This window comes from Hesperophylax consimilis, chromosome 9 (genome assembly GCF_061612785.1).
Source record: "Hesperophylax consimilis isolate HC1 chromosome 9, BYU_Hcon_1.0, whole genome shotgun sequence".
Taxonomy (NCBI): Eukaryota; Metazoa; Arthropoda; class Insecta; order Trichoptera; family Limnephilidae; genus Hesperophylax; species Hesperophylax consimilis.
In genome coordinates, this window is record NC_142844.1 from 33,490,708 (window position 1) to 33,514,175 (window position 23,468).

Consider the following 23,468-nt stretch of genomic DNA (forward strand, 5'->3'; position numbering starts at 1 on the left):
TATTGCTTAATGTTTCCATTGTTTTATCAATTGAGACACAAAGCATCACAATTTCATTGCTATTAGTAAATTTGTAAAACAGGAGTAACATTTATTGCTAAGCTGATTATTGCTAAGTCTTTTGAAACTATATAAGAGTGCATATAAACGGGAAAAAACTCCGCGAGCAGAGCCACGACTACGGGAAATGAACAAAGCAACCGCAAGTGGCGTATCGCGCCGTTTGCTGTTGCTTCGTTCCTTTCCCGTAAATCGCGGCGCGGCTCAAAGTGTACAAATTTATGCGTACTAATCACGTATACTTCCTACCCTCGAAAATCTAAATACTAAAATCTCAAATATTTCTAGAGGAATCCCTCGAGAATTTAATAATTCATGGTCTAGAAAAATAAAATCTAGTGCTTACCGCTAACCTTATATTTGAAAAACGTTTTATAAAATGTTCAAACCGTTTTACATAAAGTATTTTAATGTTAAGGTTCTTTTTATTAATCTCAAATATAAATAACTTACATCCGTAGGAACCCATCTAGAAACATTTGAGATTTTAGTAATATGTTCATCAGAAATAATTAAAATGTCAGCGTCGAGCAAACCCCCGTTATTAGTGTCTCATGTCACGACATAATTTGGATTTAGTTTCAACGTTTCTGAAGCGACCTTCTTCTGTATTACCCGACATTCTGTATTATCTGATTATTGCAAATATTCGTTCCGTTAATTCCAATGTCCACAAAACGTACGCAAACTAATTGACACTTTGTCACAGCCCTTACATATTTTGTAAATTATACTATGATTGAAATCTCATTGGCGTTGTGGGAAAACCACTGATCCGCCACTGGTTGTCCAGTGCACTGACAAACATGGATCTTGAGTGAATTTGTTTCCTATATATAATCAATGACGAGCGCGCGTTTCGAATCAATCTTGTTCGGTGTTCCACCGCGAGTGGACGTGCTGTTATTGTCGTTATTCACATTATAGACTGTTGACTCAAATAATTGACAGGTAGTGTTGGATTCATCGTGTTCCTTTTGTGATTGTGACTAATATTTACTTGAATTTACTGAATCTACACGTGCACAGGTGGAAAAGTGTTCATTTGTATTTGTTGTTTACTTAAGGTGAGTAAAGGAAATTCGTAATATTAAAATACACAAGGTTTTTCATTATGTAAACAAATTGGATACCTATGAATCACTTTTTACTTGGGACTGAGCCGATTTTACCCTGTCCCAGATATTTCCAGACAGTCAAAAATAAGATAACTGATTTAGATATCAAAAAGTTTTGTCTTGTATTTATTTTTATCGGAAAAAATTCGGTTTATGGGAGTCACTCGAATAACCGAAATTGAACTTGATTTAGACTAATTTAGGGCTGGGGAATCCGAATCTGTAAGAATTAGGTGGCAACACTTTTTATTTTTTGGTTGGCACTTCTGAAATGTGAGACTAATAAATCGTCACTAATTTGATTTTCTTATGTCATAATTGATAAATAAACCATGGTTTCTATGTATCGCGTACGAAATTTCAAAACCCTATAACTCAGTTAATAGTGCCGACCCCCACCTAATTCTTACAGATTCGGATTTCCCAGCCCTAAATTAGTCTAAATCAAGTTCAATTTCGGTTATTCGAGTGACTCCCATAAACCAAATTTTACCCTTTTTATCTAGTAATTATATCTCAAAGCGTCGGAAAATTAGAAAAAATCTTAAGTAAATCGTGAATGTAAAATAAATGCTCAAAAACATGTTTTACGAAATGTTTTCTTTTTAATTAGATTCTCGAACATTTGGGGAAATGAACTTCCTTGACACTATTTTGGTTCGTTATTTTACGATAAGTACTTGTGTACACATTTGAAATTGTCCATTTCCGGTAATCAATTGGAAATCCCATAGTTAGGTAGCTATAGTTTCAAAGTAGATTATAATTATTTATTCATAGCTAAAAATAAAACTGTTTATATGATTCCACGATCAAACATATCGGAAAATCGTACCATCGAATTAATAACAAAAGTAAATTTCTATCCAATATCCAATCAGGTTTTTCGAAAAACAATAATTGTTCTGTGTTTATTATTAAATATAATCGATGGTCTGCTTGTGAGATATTTATTTTCTTCAAATTGCTTTGTAATAGGAGCCCTGGCAAGATAAACCAGATAGATGGATGTTATAATTATAATCATATACATATTTTAAAATATGTATTTATTTGAATTAAGGCAGGTCTACTGGCTAACGTTGATTTAAAACGATTAATATTATTAAATTGTTTGAAATCGATGTTTCAAATTATAAATTATTTTATAAGCAATAATTATTAGCCTGAAACACTCATCCACATTGTTGAATGGAACACTAGTATATATTGAATAATTTCGCGGATAAGAGATAAGCCGCCATAGCTCAGTGGTCAGAGCTGTCGACCGGAAATCGAAAGGACACGGGTTCAAGTCCCGTTGGCGTCATGTATCTTTTATCAGGAGATTTTTCAATGTGGATGAGTGTTTCAGGCTAATAATTATTGCTTATAAAATAATTGTTACCCTTTGTGCTATGCATAAAAAATCTTGTCTTAAATATTAGTTTACCAAAAAATAATAATAAATTATTTTGCATAATTACAACTCCTCTGTGGCCTCCGCGGTCGAGGGGTAATGCTCTCCTTCGGCAATTCGGAGGTCGCTTTTGTCGCAAATCCGGGCGTGCGCAAGTAAATTTTATGCGATATGTGGTATTTATTTATTAGATTATTTAATATAAGGTATGTTTGCAGCACGTTCCATAATGTGAAATACTCTTAGTTTCACCCAGGTGTAAGAGCACCATTCATTATTGAAACATGGCTTCAGCCGTGTTTAGCGACCAGATCTGAAAAGCTGGTATTTCTCACCATCCTCTCCTCATCTCCTCCCCTCCCCGCTACCTTCAGCCTCACAATACACCCCAATAGTGGTTGTCATAGTCTCACTGGGCAGTTGCACTGCACAGCAGTTGGGATTCAGATGACAAAATGAATAAAACTAGAAAATACTTAATTCTATATAACTACTTAATAGATACCTTCCATTGCCTCAAGGACCCTTATGTAATTTAGTTTTAGTCCAATGAATAATGAACTATTTATTACTATATATACCCAGCCCTTTGTTGCTTTGGCTCAGTCTATCTGTGCAGACATAAAAACAATAGCGCTTGTTGCTTTTACATCCAACAGATGGCGATTTTTTTAAGCATGTTTTTTTCTCTTACAGCTGACATCTAGATTATATAGCTATATATATAAAAACACACGCGTATTCCAGTGGATATTTAAGATTTTGAACAAACGAACATTTATATTTTTATTTATATAATTGATAGTTTCTATCAGCGTTTACATTGGGTACCTACCTGGTTCAATACCTCTTTTCATGGTGACATTTGTACGCTGAATAGTAAATCCACGCATTATTGAAGTAATGAATAATGTAGGTACACAATTATTTAATATTCTATCAGTGTTTACATGTAGCACGTAGGTAGTTCAAATACTCCGCTCGGACGGAATGGGTTAAAACGTAGAAACCGCTTTTATATCATGCTAGGTATATAATATTTATATTATTGCGTAAACATTATTTTCAATTGAAATATATTTTGTACTTATCAAAATTTGGTAATGGTATTATATACAACCCTTATTTTTTATTTACTTAATCTAATTACTAATTAGTAAAGTGAACTAACTTCGGGAAGTGATTCTACATACATGATTGTAGAAGTAAACAAGACTAGAAGACTTTTGTCGAAATTCTAACGTTTTAAGGTAGATTTTAGGCAAACAAGTTGAAATTTTTTCATGTAAAGAAAAAAAATTCTATGGAAAAATATTTTTTGCAATGGAACAAATGGAATTTAAAAATTATTTTTTTTCTTTTTTACTTCTACAATCGTCTAGCATCACCTCCCGATAGTGCACTATACCCTCGGACACTGTATATTACCAACGAAATCTGCTCGTTCCAAAATCCTTATCTTATTGTGATAATATTTTCATTTATATACTCGCTTGTACCTGCAGTACATGCAGTTGGTAATAGGTACTAACGCAGAAGTTATAGATGTTTTTAACTGCTCGGAATGTAGATGCAAAAAGACTAATAAATACTGAAGTAAAACACCTGCTATTTGCATGAGCTGATCATTTGCTATAAATGTTTAGGTACTCCTTTGTCACAATTATTTTATGTGTCATCTTATTATGAGCCCATATGGGTGTGTAATAAATAATTAATTAATTAAAGATATCAAATAAAATTTTCACTTCACTCCTATGTTATGTTTGCATATTATTTTCCCTACAAATTTTCCAAAGAACAAAGCCTAAGCACTACACCAAGGCAACAATATTTTTAAATAAATAAAACACTTAATATTTACCTAATCTCAAAAATGCATACAAATTCCGCCTCTTGTGTCTCCAGTCGAACAAAAAAATATTAAGAATATTATTTTTTTCTGAAAATCACTAAGCAATCCATACTATAATATAATTTAAAAATATATTTCTGTAAAAGTGTCCTTAATTTGTATATTTATTAGAATGATTCTCTCTGTGTGGCTTTCGAAAATAAGCTTATGTTACCTTTTCAATTAAAACAGGAAATCGCATTTTGTAAATAAATTTGTGCGTTACTCAAATATAAGCCTACCAATGCCTACATAATATATATGTACATCTTTTTTTTGTGTCTACTTGATGATACCAACCAACATACAAAGGCGCTTAATGCGGGCAAAAATTATCTAACATTTAAAAAGTATCGTGAAATCCATGATTGTTATTGAATTATGTTTGTGCGTTCATGTTAGGCGCAGAATTCACACACGGATCACTGTGATTTGAATTCTCCGTCGAGCGAATCCGCCGACGGCAACACACACATCCGGACATTCGAACGGCGAACATTTCTTATTTTGATGAGTCTTTTATAAACAACGGCGGTTTGCGGTTGGGAACATTTATTTTATTGAATATAATTAACTATCTTCGAATCGTACCTCCCACCAGTGATGTTATGTCTAGGGAAATTTCCCTAGAGGTAGTAAAAAAACTTAGGGACAAGGAAAAAAAGCACAAAATCCAGGGAAATTTTACATTTATGTTTTTTTAGTCAACATTCTCACGTCAATCTTGGGAAATTTTGAAATGTTCTGGGTAATTCTGGAAAATTTGAAATTCACCTTACACAAACTCATTCTGAAATCTAGGGAAATTTTGGGCATACCATCACTGGACGACATGCTTATCGACTGCGAATGCGACCACGCTCGGCTAGTCAATACTTTCCTTATAAGGGTACGTATACATTTGCGAACCGAAACGCGAACCGTACCACGAATTACGGGAAAGGAACGAAGCAACTTCGTTTTTCCCATAAGTTGAGGTTCAGTTCGGCAGTTCGGCTCGCGGATGTATACGTAGCATTACACGAATCAGCTGATGGAGAGAAAGACAGCGGACCAATGGACCGAGGCGATAAGTCCGTCGCAGGAATACACTGACAGATTTGTGTGTGAATTCTGTACATTACGTAAACGACAGTATGTAAATAAGTAATAATATAAATAAATAAAAATTTGTGTGGTGTAGCAAATATCTACAAACCAAATATATCTGATACGAACCATAGAATAAAGAATAACACAAGAAATGCCTTGTGGGCGTGTTTCGTGTACAAAATATAAGCCCAATTTGGGTCTTTACTTATATACAAAACTGTTTTTACGCGTGATTTTTTTACGAAATTCAAATGGGATGGCGATATACAATTTCAGGCATGTGTAAGAGAGACAGAACACGTGCTAAATGGTCTAGAATGAAAAGGTACTAAGTCAGTGGCTCATTTGTTTCCATTAATTTCGTATTGACTTTAAATGGAAACTAGTTTTCTTCTAGCAAAAAGCCTACATTAAATGAATTAATTTTTGTCAATTCAAGACGTTTTTTGTAATTCGGTTATTCTGAAAGCTTGAAAGAGGGGGGTGGAGATTTCCCCAGAATATTTCAAAATGTCCCTAGATCAGAATTTTGAATACAAAACCAAAATTTTCCCATTAATCAAAAAAATTGCCGTCGGCGGATTCCGGAATTCCGTGGGTGAATTCTGCGCTTGAGATCCGTTTCATAAAATTATTCGATGTTGACATAGGATCAAAATGCCAAGCAAATAAGTAAGTAGGTACCTACCTAAGATTTTTTTAAGGACGAAACTATTGAACTTTATAGGCTCGGTATATCAGTGAGTCCGTATACTGGATATTTGCGACATTAGTAAGTCGAAATTTATCAAAAAATCAACTCGTAAAACCCGCCTAAAACATTTGACATTTTGAAAGCTCTCGATCTCAAAGACGTATGAACATACTTAGAAAATCAAGTACTTCCCTCAAATAAAATCATAGACAATGCGTATAATATTGCTGATATCTAGACTTCCGACCTATATACGGATTATATTCTAAGCCGTGCTAAGCTCCACATTCCAACCAAGCCGAGCTTTAAATCAACCGATATACCGGGCCTAAATCTTTCAGCTAGTGCAATTTTGTGAAATAACGATACTAATATCTACTCGATAATTTTAATACTTACGTAATATACTTTAAATGACGGTGAAAAAAGATGAGAGATCATACTTTATTTGAAACGAGGGGTTTATAAGTACTTACTTACCGCCTTCTACTGCGTGTACTTATGTTCTGTACTGCCATTGATATTGTCGCAAGTTTTTTGGTACTTATTTCATAATATAAGTGGATGGGAAGACCGAGAGCGAAGACCGGTCATCGCAATAACCCGTTAGGTACCCATGTACAGTAGTATCTCGTTTAATGAACTTCTAGACCAGAGGTACCCAAACTTTTTTGTCCCTTAGAACATGTTCCTTTTTTTGTTTTTGTTTTGGGTAGACCCCCTGCTTTGCCATTATTGATTTTTTTAAATGAAATTAACCTAGATTTCAGAATGGGTTTTTACGTATGAGGTATTCTTGATTGTTCAGTTAATATGTTTCGAATTCACTAACACCCCACACAATATTTTCAAATTCATGGGGAGTGGCTAGATAATTTCAGAGAATTCACTAATTCCACAAATCCCAACAATATTTTCAAATCCATGGGGGGAGTAAATGGGCAAAGGCAATTTCTAAATAATTAATTCCCCATCATATTTTGTGACAAAATTATTTTCGCCAGAAAATTTTAATGATTCGATATTTTCTCTAGAATATTTGAGAATTCGACCTCTTCGTCAACTTTTCAGACTTTATCTAGATATCACATTACTGTGGTACTTTCAAAACTATACCATGTGAAACCAGAAAAAAGTGACATTCCCAAAAAACGTGGCCTAAAATTGGCCTAATGGGATCCACGGGAAGTCTCGGTATGAAGCATATACAATATACATCTACGGTATGAAGATAATAAAAAAGGTTAGGTAATTATATCATTTTGTGTTGTTTTTAATTTTGTTGTTGTTAGCGACTATAAATACATACATAGTATATTATTTTATTCACAGTCCTTCTCAGTATATTTTTCTGTTCCGAAGCGGACTGTATAGGTGTTACGTCATGATTTCCTCATCTTCATGTTTGTTGGTTTCTTCATCTTCATATTTGTTCATTTCCTGATTTCCTCGTTTTCCTCTTCAAGTCGTAACTAAGACAGAATAATTACTGAATAGATCTGATAATCACAAGACGTTAGTGTGATCTATAAATAAATGAAAGACTGTTTTCGCTAGTTTACTCGAGTTTACAGTTTACTCAAAGTCCCAGACAGGTCCCTATGCAGGCACAATTAACTTGTCAAGACGCCAGAGCCTAGGCTCTAATAATAACCTAAGGGTGCATATAAATAGGACAAAATATCCGCGAGCCGAGACACGAATTACGGGAAAGGAACAAAGCAATTGCAAGCGGAATTTCACGCCGTCTGTGATTGCTTCCACAGACATAGGAATTAATAGACGAGAAGATAAAGGCGAGGGGTAAAATCAACTGTTGAAGAACGAAGGGAGTGAAGATGACTGTGATTCGTCAATAAATCAATCTGACAGTAAATAGGCATCTCGCATTATAATATCACCATTTACTTCTTAAAAGTAAAATCTGCTTTGAATGAATAGACATTTTTACATGGGAGCGCAAATTACTCGCCACGTTATGAACAAATTTGCGAAGTCCAAATTCGGCAAAGTAAGGCAGCTTCTATATTCAGAGTCGTAGTTAGTTTCAGAGTATTTAGTTAAGACACTTTTATAAATGTTCATAATTTACTTCCCAGCAACCAACCAGCTTTGTGTTTCGCGTCCAGACGTTTCTCGATGTGATAGTAACAACTGATTCATATTATACGATGTGAATATGCTTAAAATAAAATAAAATAATGCTTATATATGGAATGTAATACGACAATTGGGTTTATTCTCTTTTTTCGCATCTATTTTTACCAGTTTTCATAGTACAAGTAAACATTTTGCCGTGTTATTTCGTAAAATGAACCGATGATGCCTCGACCATGGTTCGCACAAGAATGATGACGTCACGTTTTCAAATATCACTTGAGGCCGTACGCGAGCCCAGCCGGCTCAATGGAACCGGTATGGGGAGTGGGGATAATACGCTTTTAATCACTTAGGGCAGGTCTACTAATATTCATATGTCTATGGATTGCTTCGTTCGTTTCCCATAATTCGCGGCTCGCTGAAATTTTGACTTGTTTATAAGTAGCTCAACACAGTTTTTGAAGGTCGGTACATCCCGTGTGGTGGGGTAGGAACATGGGAGGGGTCTCATTGTGTGGGGAGGGTTGTGCCGTTTTCAGTCGTTACCATGGTTTGGTCCGTATAACATCGGGGCTTCGCCTTCCGCAAGTTTCTTGAAAATAGCCGTTTTTTCGTCGCCACCCACCGAGCAAGATGGAAGTCTTTGTGGAGCGGTGACTTGTGGGCTGAAAATAACCCAAGGGAACTTCACGAGAGACCTCTTGAGTCCCTAAAAGAGACGTTCCATGCGCGCCTCGTCTCTCTGAGGGGTGACGTGAGGTGGCCCGTACGCTCACCTGATTTGAACATTTGCGACTTCTGGATGAACTTGGAAGAACTCGGAAGGAAATGGCCGCTATACCCGTCAAGATGCGCCTAAATGCGGCCGAAAACTTCAGAAATCACCTTCATAAATGTATCGCTGCTGGATCTTTCGGATATCATCTTCAGGCCTTTATGCATAAAATGGCATGATGTACCGAATAAAAAAAAATAAACCCCATTTCTGTAAGCTTCGACGTTTTTTTTAATAACCCTTCAAAACTCCACTATCAATTTTGCTGCACACTGTACTAATCAGGCACCGTTTGGCACAGTGCTAATAATAGTAAATATAACTATTTTAAACTCGCAAAGTCAATCAAATCATGAGCTACTTTAAATTTCCTATTTTCTAAATATGGCTATAATACCTCTACAGTAAATTTCCACATTATTAATTTGATAGATTTATTATGTACATTTTATGTAGGTATAATACATTTGAGAATATCGCCATTGAGATTGTGTTTTCATAAAAACGGCGCTACACAAAAATACAAATCTAAAAAATACTGAAATAACAAAAAAAGACTAATATTATTGATTACAACGATCACTTGCCTAGGCGTCTACTGGTTTTGACAAGATGCGCTAAAAATCTACTCGCGCCACGCGCCATTTGGATCAGGGCCGGCCCTGGATTGGGTAACTCTATAATACATAGATATTGTGCGGAACCAATAAGCCAAGAATTAAACTTATTAAAATGTGGTATTAATATAGTAAAATACATATTACGTACTACATTATTTGGTAAATCCCACAAGTTTAGCAATTAATGGGAATGGGTAAAACCTATTTATGTAAATATTAGAATTTCCAGTACCTACGCAATGCGCGTGTTTTATTGAACAAAAAAACAATGTTGTCCGAATAGAAACATGTTTATTTTAGTCTTTATTTGTGCGTGGGAGGTACGATTCGGAGATAGTTAATGATATTCAACAAAAGAAATGTTCCCTACCGCAAACCGCCGTTGTTTATAAAAGATTCATCACCACTCATACAATTTGCAATGTATATTAATAACAATAGGTATGTACAAACATCTCGTTGTCCTTAACATAGTTATGTCGAGTTACTTCATATTTAGCGAACAGGCCCGGCGGGCATCACAGGGAATCCCAGTAAAAACAAAATGGCCAACTTACTGTTTTTTTATTTTCACCCCTAAAGCAATAAATATTTTCGCGTTTCATTTGATTCCAAATAAATTCGCTGTTTTTGAAATATTTCAAAATAAAATACTTTTCTTCGAAGCAGATAAAAGACTCTCGACTAGACATAATATGCAAATAAAAATATTAAAATTTTAAACGCAAGCAGAGATAAAGTTTTTAAAGTTGATTACCGATGTTTTATCGTGTAAACTAGCTATACCCCGCAACGTGTTGCTGTGGCTCAGTCTGCTGGTGCAGATAGAGAAACAATAGCGCGTTTTGCTTTTATGTCCATGATTTCCAACGCATGTTTTTACCTGTCAAATGTGATATCTATATAATAATGGTGTACAAAAACACGCGTGTACGAATGCAACGCTATGTCAAAATTTTAAAGTAATCGGGGAAGAACTTACGGAGATTCAAGATTTCGAACAAACGAACATTTACATTTTCATGTATTTACTAGCTATTCCCCGCCACGCTTTGCTGTGGCTCAGTCAGTCTGTGCAGATAGAGAAACAATAGCGCGTTGCTTTTACGTCAAACGACGGCCGGCGTAGTCCAGTGGTAACGCATTGGACTGCCATTCCGAAGGTCGCGGGTTCGAACCCGGCGTGCGCAAATAAATTTTGTTTGATTAATTTGTGTTATTTCACAATTAATTAATAAAAATAATATATAGTATATTTGCGGCACGTTCCAGAGTGGAAGATACTACCAGTATCGCCCTGGTGGAAGACCACCATTCAGAATTGAAACGTTGCTCCAAATGGCTTTAGCCGTGTTTAGTGACTAGATCTGAATAGCCAGGTACTTCCCCACCTTCCTTTTTCCCTTCCCCACTTACCTTCAGCCTCACAACATCCCCCAATTGGGGATGCCATAGTCTCACTGGCTCCAGACGGGAGCAGTTGGGACTCTTGTGAGGTATTCACTAAAAAAAAAAAAAAAAACAGATGGCACAGTTTTTCAAAAAACGTTTTTTCACATGTGTCAAAAGAGCACGTTTTTACCTGTCACAGGTGACATCTATATAGTTGGGTCAAAATTTCAAAGCAATCGATGAGGAACTTTAGGAGATTTAAGATTTTAAACAAACGAACATTCACAGTTTCATTCGTATAAATTGTAATTAATGCTTTACACGAAACTAAAAAAACACAATTCATTAGACAATAATCATGGTATTATAAAAGTTATTGCCACTTCACCTTTTTTCCTATAATGCAAACTGAAAGCGACGTATTCTCTATTTTTAACAGTGTTTAAATCATACTTCTCACCGTAGTACAAAATGAGAATATTTTTTATGAGACCGTGTCCAGCTGGGATATGGCTATACGGCTTTTTTTTGTCCGTTGAAAATTTCTCCCTAAATTTAACCCCTGGGGTTAGCGTCGGTTTTATTTACAGAGGGCAAAAAAAAAGTTGTTATTGTAAAAAAGTAAATAAACAAATTTCATGTTCATTTATTTGTCATTTAATTACCCCTTTATTAAATTTAATTTATTTTGATATTTACTTGTACATTAGCATAGTCCGCCTCTGTTGCTGGTAGGCGCTATCGGTCCCGAAGAAACAATCATACAAAGGTCAATATTGTCTTTTATTTTTACGACATATCCACCAAGTACAAAATATTTTGAAGAGTCGCCTTTGTTGTGTGAATAACCTTATAATAAAAAAATAATAATGTCTACGTATTTTTTAAACCTAGTGAGTGACAACGGAAGTACCTACCTACTAGTCAAAATTCAAAAATTCATTTAATTTATTTCATATTATTTTAGCTAGGCACTTGCACATAGGTACCTTGTTACGCCAATTTGATTCATATGTAAGCACCGTTGAATTGAAATTTTATGGTTCATTAACAAACAAATATTTACACGGGTAATACGTTACGTTGGTAAATCAATTATTTTCACTATTTAAGGCGATGCACTACGTCGTGTAATATTTTAAATCGAGCCGCTATCAATAACACTCCCTACGTGGATGGCGATAAGGTTTAAATTCCCGCTTAACACCATCCGCCTGTTTTGATTTATGCAAGAAAAAAAAACAATGCCAAAAAGTGCCTTTTATTTTATTTTGTGGATGTTCAGCCATAAATATTTAATTTTTTCCCGATCATTTTATTTATTTATATCATATCATTTACCTTAATTTGCCACATTATACAATAAAATCGTAACCGAAAATGGGTTCGTGAGTAGGAGATTTTGAACTTTAAAGCAGTTTTCATAGGCTTTATACATTACTATTTTTTTTGGGGGCTTATAAAAAGACTTATCTAAAAAATACTCGATTATTTCAAAGGCCAAGATGTATTCTACTCGCAGTATTTAAAGCATCTGAAACATTTCTAGGCGACCAAATTTTCAAACCAAAAACACATGATTTTGCATTACTACGTAGTGCATCGCCTTAAAATATTTATTGCCCATTTTTTTCAATTGTGGATTGTTGTGAGACGGACTGAAAATGGAGGGGGGGGGGGGATAAGGAGAAGAGGAATACCTGTAAGTACCTATCTGGCTATTCAGATCTCATCACAAAAAATGCTAAAGCTTACCTTACTGTACGTGTGAAATTATTATTGTTATTGAGTTATAAATTGTGGTCAATATTTTTTGAGTGACAGTTTCGAGGTTATTTTTTCTTCTTATTTTATTTAACACAAACCAAGAATCTATAATAGGTTCTTAGATTGAATTTAATTAAAAAATATATAAAAATTAAACTATTCAACAAAAACGGTTTTTAAATTATTATCCGTGTTTTTAACAAAAATAGTAGTATTTAATAGAAATTAAGTTGAATCGAAGTGTTCTTTGAAAAAATATTAGTATTAAGAATTACGCTAAAACCTTACCTCATGTACCTAAGTCACGAAAATGTTGAAACTTTGCATTTAGTTTACCAATAATTTACCACGTGAACTTAACATTAAATCACTTTTAGATAAGTTTCTACAGAAAAGTAAAAAAGTAATAATTTCGCTGTCAACAGAAGAGAGAAAATGGTAAATTTGAATTTGTAGGCATTGACATATTTTAATATTTAACATATTTTAATTATTCATCTAAATTTTAAGGTAAGTAATGAATTCTAAAATTTCTACCAATTTGCATTTTTTTTACGTTTACCGAATATAATAAGTCTTCTTCTTATTCTTTTCTAATGTTTCTTCGGTAAACATGTAAAGAATAGAGATGACTGTTTGCTATTCATAGTAAAAATGAATAAATAACAAAATCCGCCATGTTTTTTAGGTTTAGTCTTTTGTTAAAATACTGTGGCGTGTTAAATGACATTACAATGTCACTAGATACGTTTCTGGAATTCGATATAGATCTTTAAAAGTCTTATTTTAAATAGAACCACGCGGCAATAATTGCGGAATTATAATAAAACAAAGCGTGGTACTACGAAGGCTGACAAAGGATGTTAACTTTTGACAAATTGATGGTCGAGTCATGGCATTCATTTTGGCCTCGAGAGTTCGAGAGTGATTTTTATTAAAAATGTAAATAAATATAAGTATGTAAGTACCTACCTGTTCGCGAAAGTGTGTGTGGTACAGGGGCGGTTCTAGACTTTTCGTGAGCTATAGTGGTAAGATTGAAAAATGCGACAGTATTGTTGTCGTTGTATCTGAAAATACACATATTTTTATTTTTTTGTATGAAGATTTTTCGAGGCTTTGCCTCACTGTGAAATTGTGCCACTGATATGGTACTAGTTAAAAAAATAAGTAGGTCTAGATACAAAAGTAGGTACCTTGCAAGGTAAGTGCCTACTTTATAATCTGCTTATAAATTAAATTGATTAGGTATATGGGTAGGTACTCTGACACTATGAACTATGACATGGGCCTAGAAAGCCCTGGACGGAGCAATTCGAGAATAATCTGAAGCCGCGGGGTGAGGGGGAAGAAGTTAAGTTGTCTATTTCTAAATTATCGATCAGTATAAAAATCGAAATGGTTTTTTTCTGTGCATTTTTACCTGCAAGTTATCGAAATATCGGAAAAAATATTTTGGCCGAAAGATGGCGACAAGTCCGCACGTATCAGGGCCACCGCCAGAAGTCGGATTAAATACTTACCTATTGTAGTTCGCGAGTTATTCGCCTTGGTACTTCTGACTAGTGCTACAATTGTCCTCGGTGTCCCCTATTTGTATTGTTCAAATCTTTTCTATTTTGCATATCATTTTGGTGGTAAGGATATGGGGGTGGAGACAATATATTTTTACTACAATTAATACCTACACTTTAGATAATGTTGGTACCAGGGCACGGAGGAAATTAGAGCTCCAGTACCCTATGTACCAGGGCTTCGATATTGAGTTTCGTTGCGGTTATTGCATTCGAAACACAAGACTGGTTTTAATTTAAGAGTGAGTCTGCAATCAATGCACTCAGAACACGCCGGTGGTTTTCCTCCGAATTTTGAAGCGCATGGTCTGCAACTAGAATTTTATAGCTGCACATATAATTATTCCCTCTGAAATTCTCCGAATGGAGTCAGTAGATTAGAAAAAAGAATTTTATAATTGCATTCGGAACAGAATAGTGGTTTGAACAAGGGTGATTTTGCAGTGAGGTAAGCTTAAATAAATCATTACACTTCGAACACATAAATTGTTTTCCTCCGAATTTTGCAGCGTATAAGTCTGCAACTAGATTACTCTACCAAGGTGTAGGAAAGTCAGGAAAGGTTGGAAATATGTGATTTAATCATCCCTAATGTATTGCAATGGCTGGGACTGCCAATAATGTCTTGATTTCTCTTGGTTTTAAAAAAGCTTAATCATCTCAAAATAGCATTCGAGTTGCAGTACTAAAGGTACTCGTATTTTTAAAATCTCGCAAATTTAAAGTTGCGGATTACTACACGTGTACACACCAAGTTTCACGGAGAAACTGCTTTCCACCGATAACAAAATTTTATCCATATACAATAAGGGTTCATCAATAATCAGTAATGAAGAGGAGGGGGTAGCCACCCCAATGACTAAATAAAATACTTAAGGCGATGCCATACGTAGTAATGCAAAATCATGTGTTTTTGGTTTGAAAATTTGGTCACCTAGAAAAGTTTCAGATGCTTTAATTAAATACTGCGAGCAGAATACATCTTGGCCTTTGAAATAATCGAGTATTTTTTAGATAAGTCTTTTATAAGCCCAGAAAAAAAAATAATAATGTAAAAATTGCTTTAAAGTTCAAAATCTCCTACTTATGAACCCATTTTCGGTTATGATTTTATTGTATAACGTGGCAAATTAAGTTATTTATAAAATGATCGGAAAAAAAATAAATATTTATGCCTGAACATCCACAAAATAAAATAAAAGGTAGTTTTTGGCTATGTTTTTTTCTTGTATAAATCAAAATAGGTTGTTGATGTTAAGCGGGAATTTAAACCTTATCGCCATCTACGTAAGGGTTTTTATTGATAGCGGCTCAATTTAAAATATTACACGACGTAGTGCATCGCCTTAACATTTAATGATTGACGCCCATGGTTAGTACTTGGTACCCAGATGAAATCTTTAGGCGGTACATTTTAGGTGATTACTCAAAATAACACTAAAATGAAGATCTGATAATGAAGGATCCCTATGAAGAGCAAAAAAAGATGGAGAAGGTAAATTAATTATTTAAAACGTTTGTTCACAGATTTCAAAGCAAAATGAGAGCCACACAAGAAAGAAGGGCTCTTCCGCAAATAATTTTATTGATGACTCTATTCACAAATTGCATCAACAGCCAGATGATCTTTCCAGAAAATAAAGATTACGCAGAAAATTTGCAGTAAGTATTAATAATTATGAAGCTTAATTGGTTTATTGGGACTAAACTTATCAAATAATCACCAACCCTTTCAGCACCGCACTTTTATTTCCATATATAGACCATATTTTAAACTTGATAACACCTTTAATTTAACAATTATTTTTTTCTTATTCAATTTTTACTACTTTTAGGTCTTAAAGGGTTATTTATTATCAGTCAGGAAAAACCTATCGCACAAACAATAAATTGTTTAAATTTAAAAAAAACATTTATTTACAGTGCAACATGCATAAATATAAAAATATGTTCATGTTCCTCAAGAGGAATTCTGGTATTGAAAGGGTTAATGTACTAAGTTCTTCTTTTCAGGGCTAGTCTGGTGGACAGTATTGATGAAAATTACCCGGCAGGAGACTTTGTTTCAGCCAATGCTGTGAATCCAAACAGAAATATCGGAGGTGACGCTGCCAATGAAAAAATTCAGCACGGCTTGAACACTTTTGCCCTGAATCTGAATAAAGCTCTACTGAGGGAGAAGGAATTTCTAGGATCGAAAAATAATATTGTCTTATCGCCTTTGAGCATAGCTGGTAAGAAAACTCCAACACCCAAACTGGCACAAATCAAGATATTTACAATTTTGCATTTAATTTGTAGAACTCGATATTGTTTACTATAAATAAATGTTAAACACTAATTGAATCATGCAAGTGTTTAAAAGCTGTATTGGAGTTACTAACTGCGAATATCTTGTCGCACATATCAATATTATGTACTTTACTTATTTGATTAAATATAATTGTAAAGCTGCTCATCTCAACTCAGGAATTGCCTAGTGAGATGAGTGGCAGAGGATTCTATTGTAATGTACCTTTTTATGAATATCAATGCTATTATTCAAATAGTAGAATTGAAATCGTTCTGTATGACCGGGCCTTAAATGAGCCCCTTGTATGCGTTTTCAACTAGCTTATAATTCAAACAAATACATTTTTCTACTAAGAATAAAGAGATGCTAGAAAACAGTAAAATAAATGAATACAAGTTTTAAGCTCGTGGCATCACCTTATGAATGTCGCGTTAAAGAGAAACTGAAGTAATTTATATAAATGTACATAATGGTTTTTCATACAATAGAATTATTAGTTAATAAAACGAATTGCAATTTCAGGTGCTCTGACTTTACTGCTATTGGGAAGTGTAGGAAAAACTTACAATGAAATTTCATATGCTTTGGGCTTCTTTGGTGGTAAGTAGAAATCAAATATTATTCAATAGTGGAATCCTTGATTCAGTATAATAATATAAGTCCACTGTGACAAATAGCAAAGTAAAAGCTTTCAATTTGAGAGGCGGATATGGGAACTGCTGCCACATGAACCATTTTTTTTATTTATTTACAAAGAAAGAAAAACATTCCTGGTTTAAGAATAACCTGAGAATCTCCTACTAACACCACACTAAGCGGAAAAACGTTGCTTATGTCGTGATGGAGGACTGGAGCTGAGGAATTGAATTCACTACACCTGGGTGGGACCCATACGCGATGTCAACTCAGCCACTTACCGGTCATTGGATAACCAACAGCTCTGCCATGTTCACGGGTAGTGGTTTTACCAGGTCTTGGCGGTGGAAGCGTCTGTTAACCAGCTGTTTGAAATGGTGGATTGGAATAGGCCGGTTGAGAGAGACCTTTGACCTCTCCGTCTGAACTCTCTCGACCCATTTCCTTGCACCGCAGAGGGATGGATTCATACATCCATTACACCTTGGCACACTGGCACCATTCCTACCACCCCTCATACCCATTTTCTTCCTAGAATTTCATCTCCTTCCTTTTCTTAAAAAGACCTTCCACACAGCATATCCAAAGATGACAGGCCCTGATGGAAATTATTTTCCTCGGCACCTCCTGTGTGGAGTTAGTGAAAAAAAGCAATCTACAGCAAAAGACTTTAAGTTGTGTTGCACAAATATGCTTTCCTTTAAGAGTTTTAATTTATAATTTTTCTGGCAAATGGCATAGATTTTCCATCCTTGTCTTAGGGTAAATTCCAGTAAAAATATAATATGTTGCTTACTTTATTATTAATTTGCTTCCAGAAATAAATATTTGCAGTTGTTACTTATTAAAATTATTAATACTTATTTAAATTCCAGGTATTTCTGAGAGTCAAAGCGTGCACAAGGAATTTGGGTCTCTCATTGACAAAATAACAAAGAGAGGAGAATATGCTAGCTTCAGTAACGATGGATCAACAAATGTTACCTACGGAAGTGCACTGTTCTTACAGCAAGAAACGCTGATTAGGCAGCAGTATGAGGACTTTGCTAAATCTGTTTACAAGAGCTCTTTATTCCACACCGACTTCAGGAATAATGCCCCAGAGGCCCAGGCAATAGTCAATAAGTATGCATATTACATATAATAAGATGCAAATATGAATGGTAGCAGAAGTCGGGGACGCCCAAGGAAGACATAGCACGACCAAGTGAATCAGATACTTGAGTCGGGCCATGTCAAGAGTCAGAATAATAGAAGAGTATGTACGAGACGATGTATGAATGTGAATGAGGCAAGGAGTGTGTGTCAAGACCGAGTTGTTTGGCGGTCCGTCCTCTCTGCCTACCCCTGCGGAGAAACGGCGTGATGGTTAGTTAGGTAGTTAGTCACATATCAATTTACAGAAAATGGAAAATATTTGAAACCTTAACATTTTTGATGAAGTAACGAGTACAGATTCCCATAAGACAGAGCTGGATTTAGGCGAAACTTTTCTATGCACAAATTCAGTAGTTAGCATACCTAGCCTCGAGCACCAAGCTTGGTACACCGACAGGTTGGATTATCTTAATCTTATACACTCTATTACCATACCATTATCTGGCTTGTTTGAACTGACCATGGTTATTGTTGTTCTATGACATTGCGGGTAGCCAGAGGTATATTCTTGCAAATGTCGCATGTGTATCTGTTCTGCAACGTTTTTTGTTTGAATAAGTTTACAAAATGGAGTCTTCTAGCGAGCGTAAAAATATGACAATTTTACCAAAGATTGATAGCGGCGTTTGTTTGTTTTTTCGAAAGACCTGTTTCAATTTCGACCAAATTTTCTATGTATGCGCATGCGCTATAATCCGACACATTCACTAATTGGACACTTGCCTTGTTTTTGGGGTAGCGGATTAGTGAGAGGGTACTGTATACATTTCAGCAGTTATCTTGGTTATATCAGGACCTTTTTAAGGTTTTGATTTAGTTCTGGTCCACATTTGAGTGAACTAATGTATATTATTATATAATATTCCAACATAATAATAATGTACCTTATTATGAATGTAACTTTTTGCTTTTTTACAGATGGGTTTCAGATTTGACAAACAGAAAAATTCAACAGATTCTTCCATCTCCTCCTCCAGCGTCTACACGATTCATCATGACAACTACTCTGTACTTTAAGGGCTTGTGGGATACTTTCTTTATGGATGGTCTTACTAGGAGGTAACCTAACCTTTTGTTGAATAATTAAGTCTTCTTATATACACTCACTATAACAAGATACATATCGTCGTTGCGCTTGCAAAAACGGCTATGAGCCAGATTTCAGAAAAACGTTTAAAAAACAATTAAACCAATAATTTACAACAACAATATAGAACAATACTCATTCAAATGATGTTTGTCGACACATTGAAATAGAAAACTTGAAAGTTTTTGCTTCCCCTGTAAAATTGGGTAAATATCAAATAGCAACCGCAATGGCGATATTCAATATAAGTTCATTGGTGCACTGCAATTGCAAATTCATATATGTACACAGTTTAATTGTGTTACTTTCATTCCAAATGACTATTAACTGTTTGAGTAAATCAATTTACTTGATGAATTGAATTTTAATTTGCAGGGCTCCATTTACTCTGGATAAACGTAACCCACAACAGACAGTAGACGTTGATTTGATGGGGACAGTAGGATCTTTTCCATTTCATAAATCAAAAGAACTAGGTAAGACTGAATTAATTTTATACGTTTTTAGCGAAATATTACGTCAATAGTTTTTATTAACCACAGAACGCAACTTTATGTTTTATTTCAGAATGCATGATTGTTGGGTTGCCATACAGAGGAAATGATACTATTCTATACGCCATCAAACCATTAGATGCAACACGAAAAGATATAACGCAGATAATTCAAGACTTGACAGCAGATTCCTTAGATAATCTCATCAAAAGTGCGAGAGTTCAAAAAACTATTGTCACTTTTCCAAAGATGAAATTAACTTCGTCTTACAATCTTAAAGATGTCCTGGAAGAGATGGGAATACAGTCAGTATTTTCAAATACTGAAGCTAATCTGGCACTCTTGTCTCCTGTTCAAGGATTAAGCTCAGCTTATACAAAGCCGAAAGCGGCGGAAGTCAAAAGTGATTCAGATGACTTGTTTATTTTCACAAGAATCGGAGAAGAGGAGCCACCTAAGAGTCAGAGCTGTGCACATTTATTTGAAGATAAGAATGCATCGGGCTTGAGTTGCACTGCAGTTGAAACCATAAACAATAAAAACGTAACTGTTATGTACAAGCAGATAGGAGATAAGGTGGGAAGGCGTATTATTGTGAAACGCAGCACAAGGATGCTGAGACCGCGCAGACAGATGGCAGTTGACAGTTGGAATCCAGGCCTATATGTTGATGAGTTTCTGCATAAAGTGGACATAGATATAACAGGTAAATAAATATTATACCTCAACGATAAACAAATATGATAGAACTTAATAAACTTCTGACGTAGGTGCTGTATAACATAACATCCTCTTTGAGTCTCAAGGACAATACATACTGTGTTTTTACTTATGACTGCAGTATAATGGTCTACACATTTGTCTTTGAGATGGGTAGTTATGGGTTTGATTCCCGCCGCAATGCAGAAACATCGACGTGAATTCTTTCTTTTCATTTTATAGGCTATAAGTCTTATTGCGATGTAGATTGTAAAATTTGACGGACCACAAATGACTGTACAGCTATTTATCATACATTTTTGTCAAGAAGATTGACATGGCTTGTTATGATTATTGAACTAACCCATCAAAACCGTGGTTTCAACAATTCACAGATTTCTCCAAAAAATAAATTTCCTTACTTATTCGAATGAGGAGGATTGGACATTGTTCTGTTCCTTCTGACCTTCTTAAAATTCACGTGCTCTACTCCTCAGATTGTACATTCTGTGGTCTAGAAGTGGGAACTTTAGATCACATATTTTTTGGGTGTCCCTCTCTAAACAAATATCCTCTCTTCTGTCAAGCCTTATCTAAATCGCCTCCCTTCCATTCAACATATCATTTCTTTGAAGTCTGAATTCGACTCCAATCTTCCACATAATTTTGAAATTTGCTAATTTTCAAAACAAAACAACATAATTTTCTAAACAAAATTCAAATATGATATCACCTTTCCTCTCTCCATAATTTGAAATGATAACATAGAACACCCTTGAAGGGCAAAAGCCAGAACATTTGAAAAAAAAACCTGACTGACTGACGGTGATATCTTTCTGGAACGTGGAGGATAAATATTGACATAAAACGAATGATCTATTTTCTAGATAAAATAAACGAATCAATGTTGGTTTTCTAGAATCTGGGACAGAAGCAGCAGCTGCCACTGCCGTGTTAATTAGTCGTGATGGAAGGCGGCCAGTGTTCGCCGCCACAGAACCGTTCTTCTTCTTCATTCGCGATGAAGACACCAAGTTCATTCTCTTCAGTTCGATTGTCCATAAACCAGAACCCAACTACGAATAATAATTCTAAATAACATAGCTTTTTTGTAGAATGCAATCACTTTGTGGTTTGACATTACGAAATGCAGCACACTTTGTATGAACCACGGATTTATTTATCACGAGTTTTACAGTATGAAAAAATTGGCTAAGGAAGATAAGAACAGTCCACAATACAGTTCTCATACCAACCTTAATGTATGGCAGTGAGGCAGGCAGAGGAAGGACGAAAGCAGAAGAATTACTACAAGCAAATACTGCAAAATAGTTATAATACCTCCAGCTTCTGACATTTCTCATACATTCTGATGGCAGTATGCTACACTAGCGCCTCCTAGCGGCATGAGTTATGAAGCTTGGTATACTTTCACACATTTTAATGGATTTTAAGCATGATTGTGCTATGCTACGCTAGCGCCTCTAGCGGCTAGAGTTGCCAGCCAATATAGGTAAATACTGCCAATATTTTACTGGAGTTGGACGTATTATTAATATTCTAGAGAAATTACTATAAGCAAGCGTAAGATCCTTAGATGGCAGGACATGCAGAACATATGGATGAAGAAATCAGTATCAAGAATGTGATGAGAATATAATATGACGTGCAAGCGGATGGAAGAAGAAGTCAGAAGACATCCTGGAAAGACATGTCAGGATCAAGTGAATCAAATACTTGAGTCGGGTCATGTCAAGAGTCTGGGAATAAGAGAAAAGTTTTTGTGGTATTCCATCCTCTGTCTATCCCTGAGCAGAAATGGCGTGATGGTTATTTAGTTAGTTAGTATATTATCAACTACTAAATAATAATCCAAACATCGTGCCTAAGCGCTCGGCCAGAGTCCAAAAGCGTTTGCGCGTATGGTAAGAAAGTGAAATGTCCTTAGTGACTGTGCGTGTGCGAGAATCTGGTCGAGCACTAAGTCTGTTCATCTCCTTTCTGTCATTTAAAATTTTGGATCGCGGCGCGCAATTTTAGGCCTCCGCCGCTTTTCCAGTCATAGCATTCTATGCTTTTCCTGGTAAATAGATAACACAGATAATTACCAACTTGTAAGTATTGCTTACAATACATAATGTATTCGAATTGATAATAGAAAGTTGACAAAACGTATTAATCGTAAATAAATTTGTGGTTCATACAAGTAAATATATTCAAATACGCATTGAATTGTGCTTTAGCCAATTTAGCTGGCAAACAGTAGTTTTTTTTAATAAATGTCGAAATATATTTTCATTTTAGCTAAGTAGATTTATTGTGAGTTTTTCTGCAAAAGCTTTCTTTGGGTACAAAAGTCCAAGTGTTTTGTTAAAGCCGGAGGTTTTATTGAATAAGAGAGTTTGTGAGGCACAACAATTTTGGTATCAAAAAACCTTAAAAAGCTCAAGTAAAACTGTTGTGTGGGTATTGTGTGATAGTAGTACTTAGTAGATTTTGAATGCACAAAATTATTAGGCAAGTATTATAATATTAACTCTATTTATTGATTTCATATATAAGATACATAACTACATAAATAATTTAATATTCAATTGAAAAATCAGTGAATAGTAT

At 35.0% G+C, this 23,468-nt stretch overlaps 1 protein-coding gene across 1 annotated transcript; it reads left to right on the forward strand.

The window, feature by feature from the left end:
- Positions 1-945: 945 nt before the first annotated feature.
- On the forward strand, positions 946-22,863 carry LOC149421257 (serine protease inhibitor 28Dc-like). Its single transcript, XM_089635446.1, has 9 exons — positions 946-1,127; positions 16,013-16,147; positions 16,499-16,719; positions 17,301-17,378; positions 18,290-18,539; positions 19,491-19,631; positions 20,035-20,135; positions 20,227-20,859; positions 21,772-22,863. Exons 2-9 carry the CDS (start codon positions 16,026-16,028, stop codon positions 21,936-21,938), a joined length of 1,713 nt encoding a protein of 570 aa, XP_089491572.1. The 5' UTR covers positions 946-1,127; positions 16,013-16,025; the 3' UTR covers positions 21,939-22,863.
- Positions 22,864-23,468: the final 605 nt, after the last annotated feature.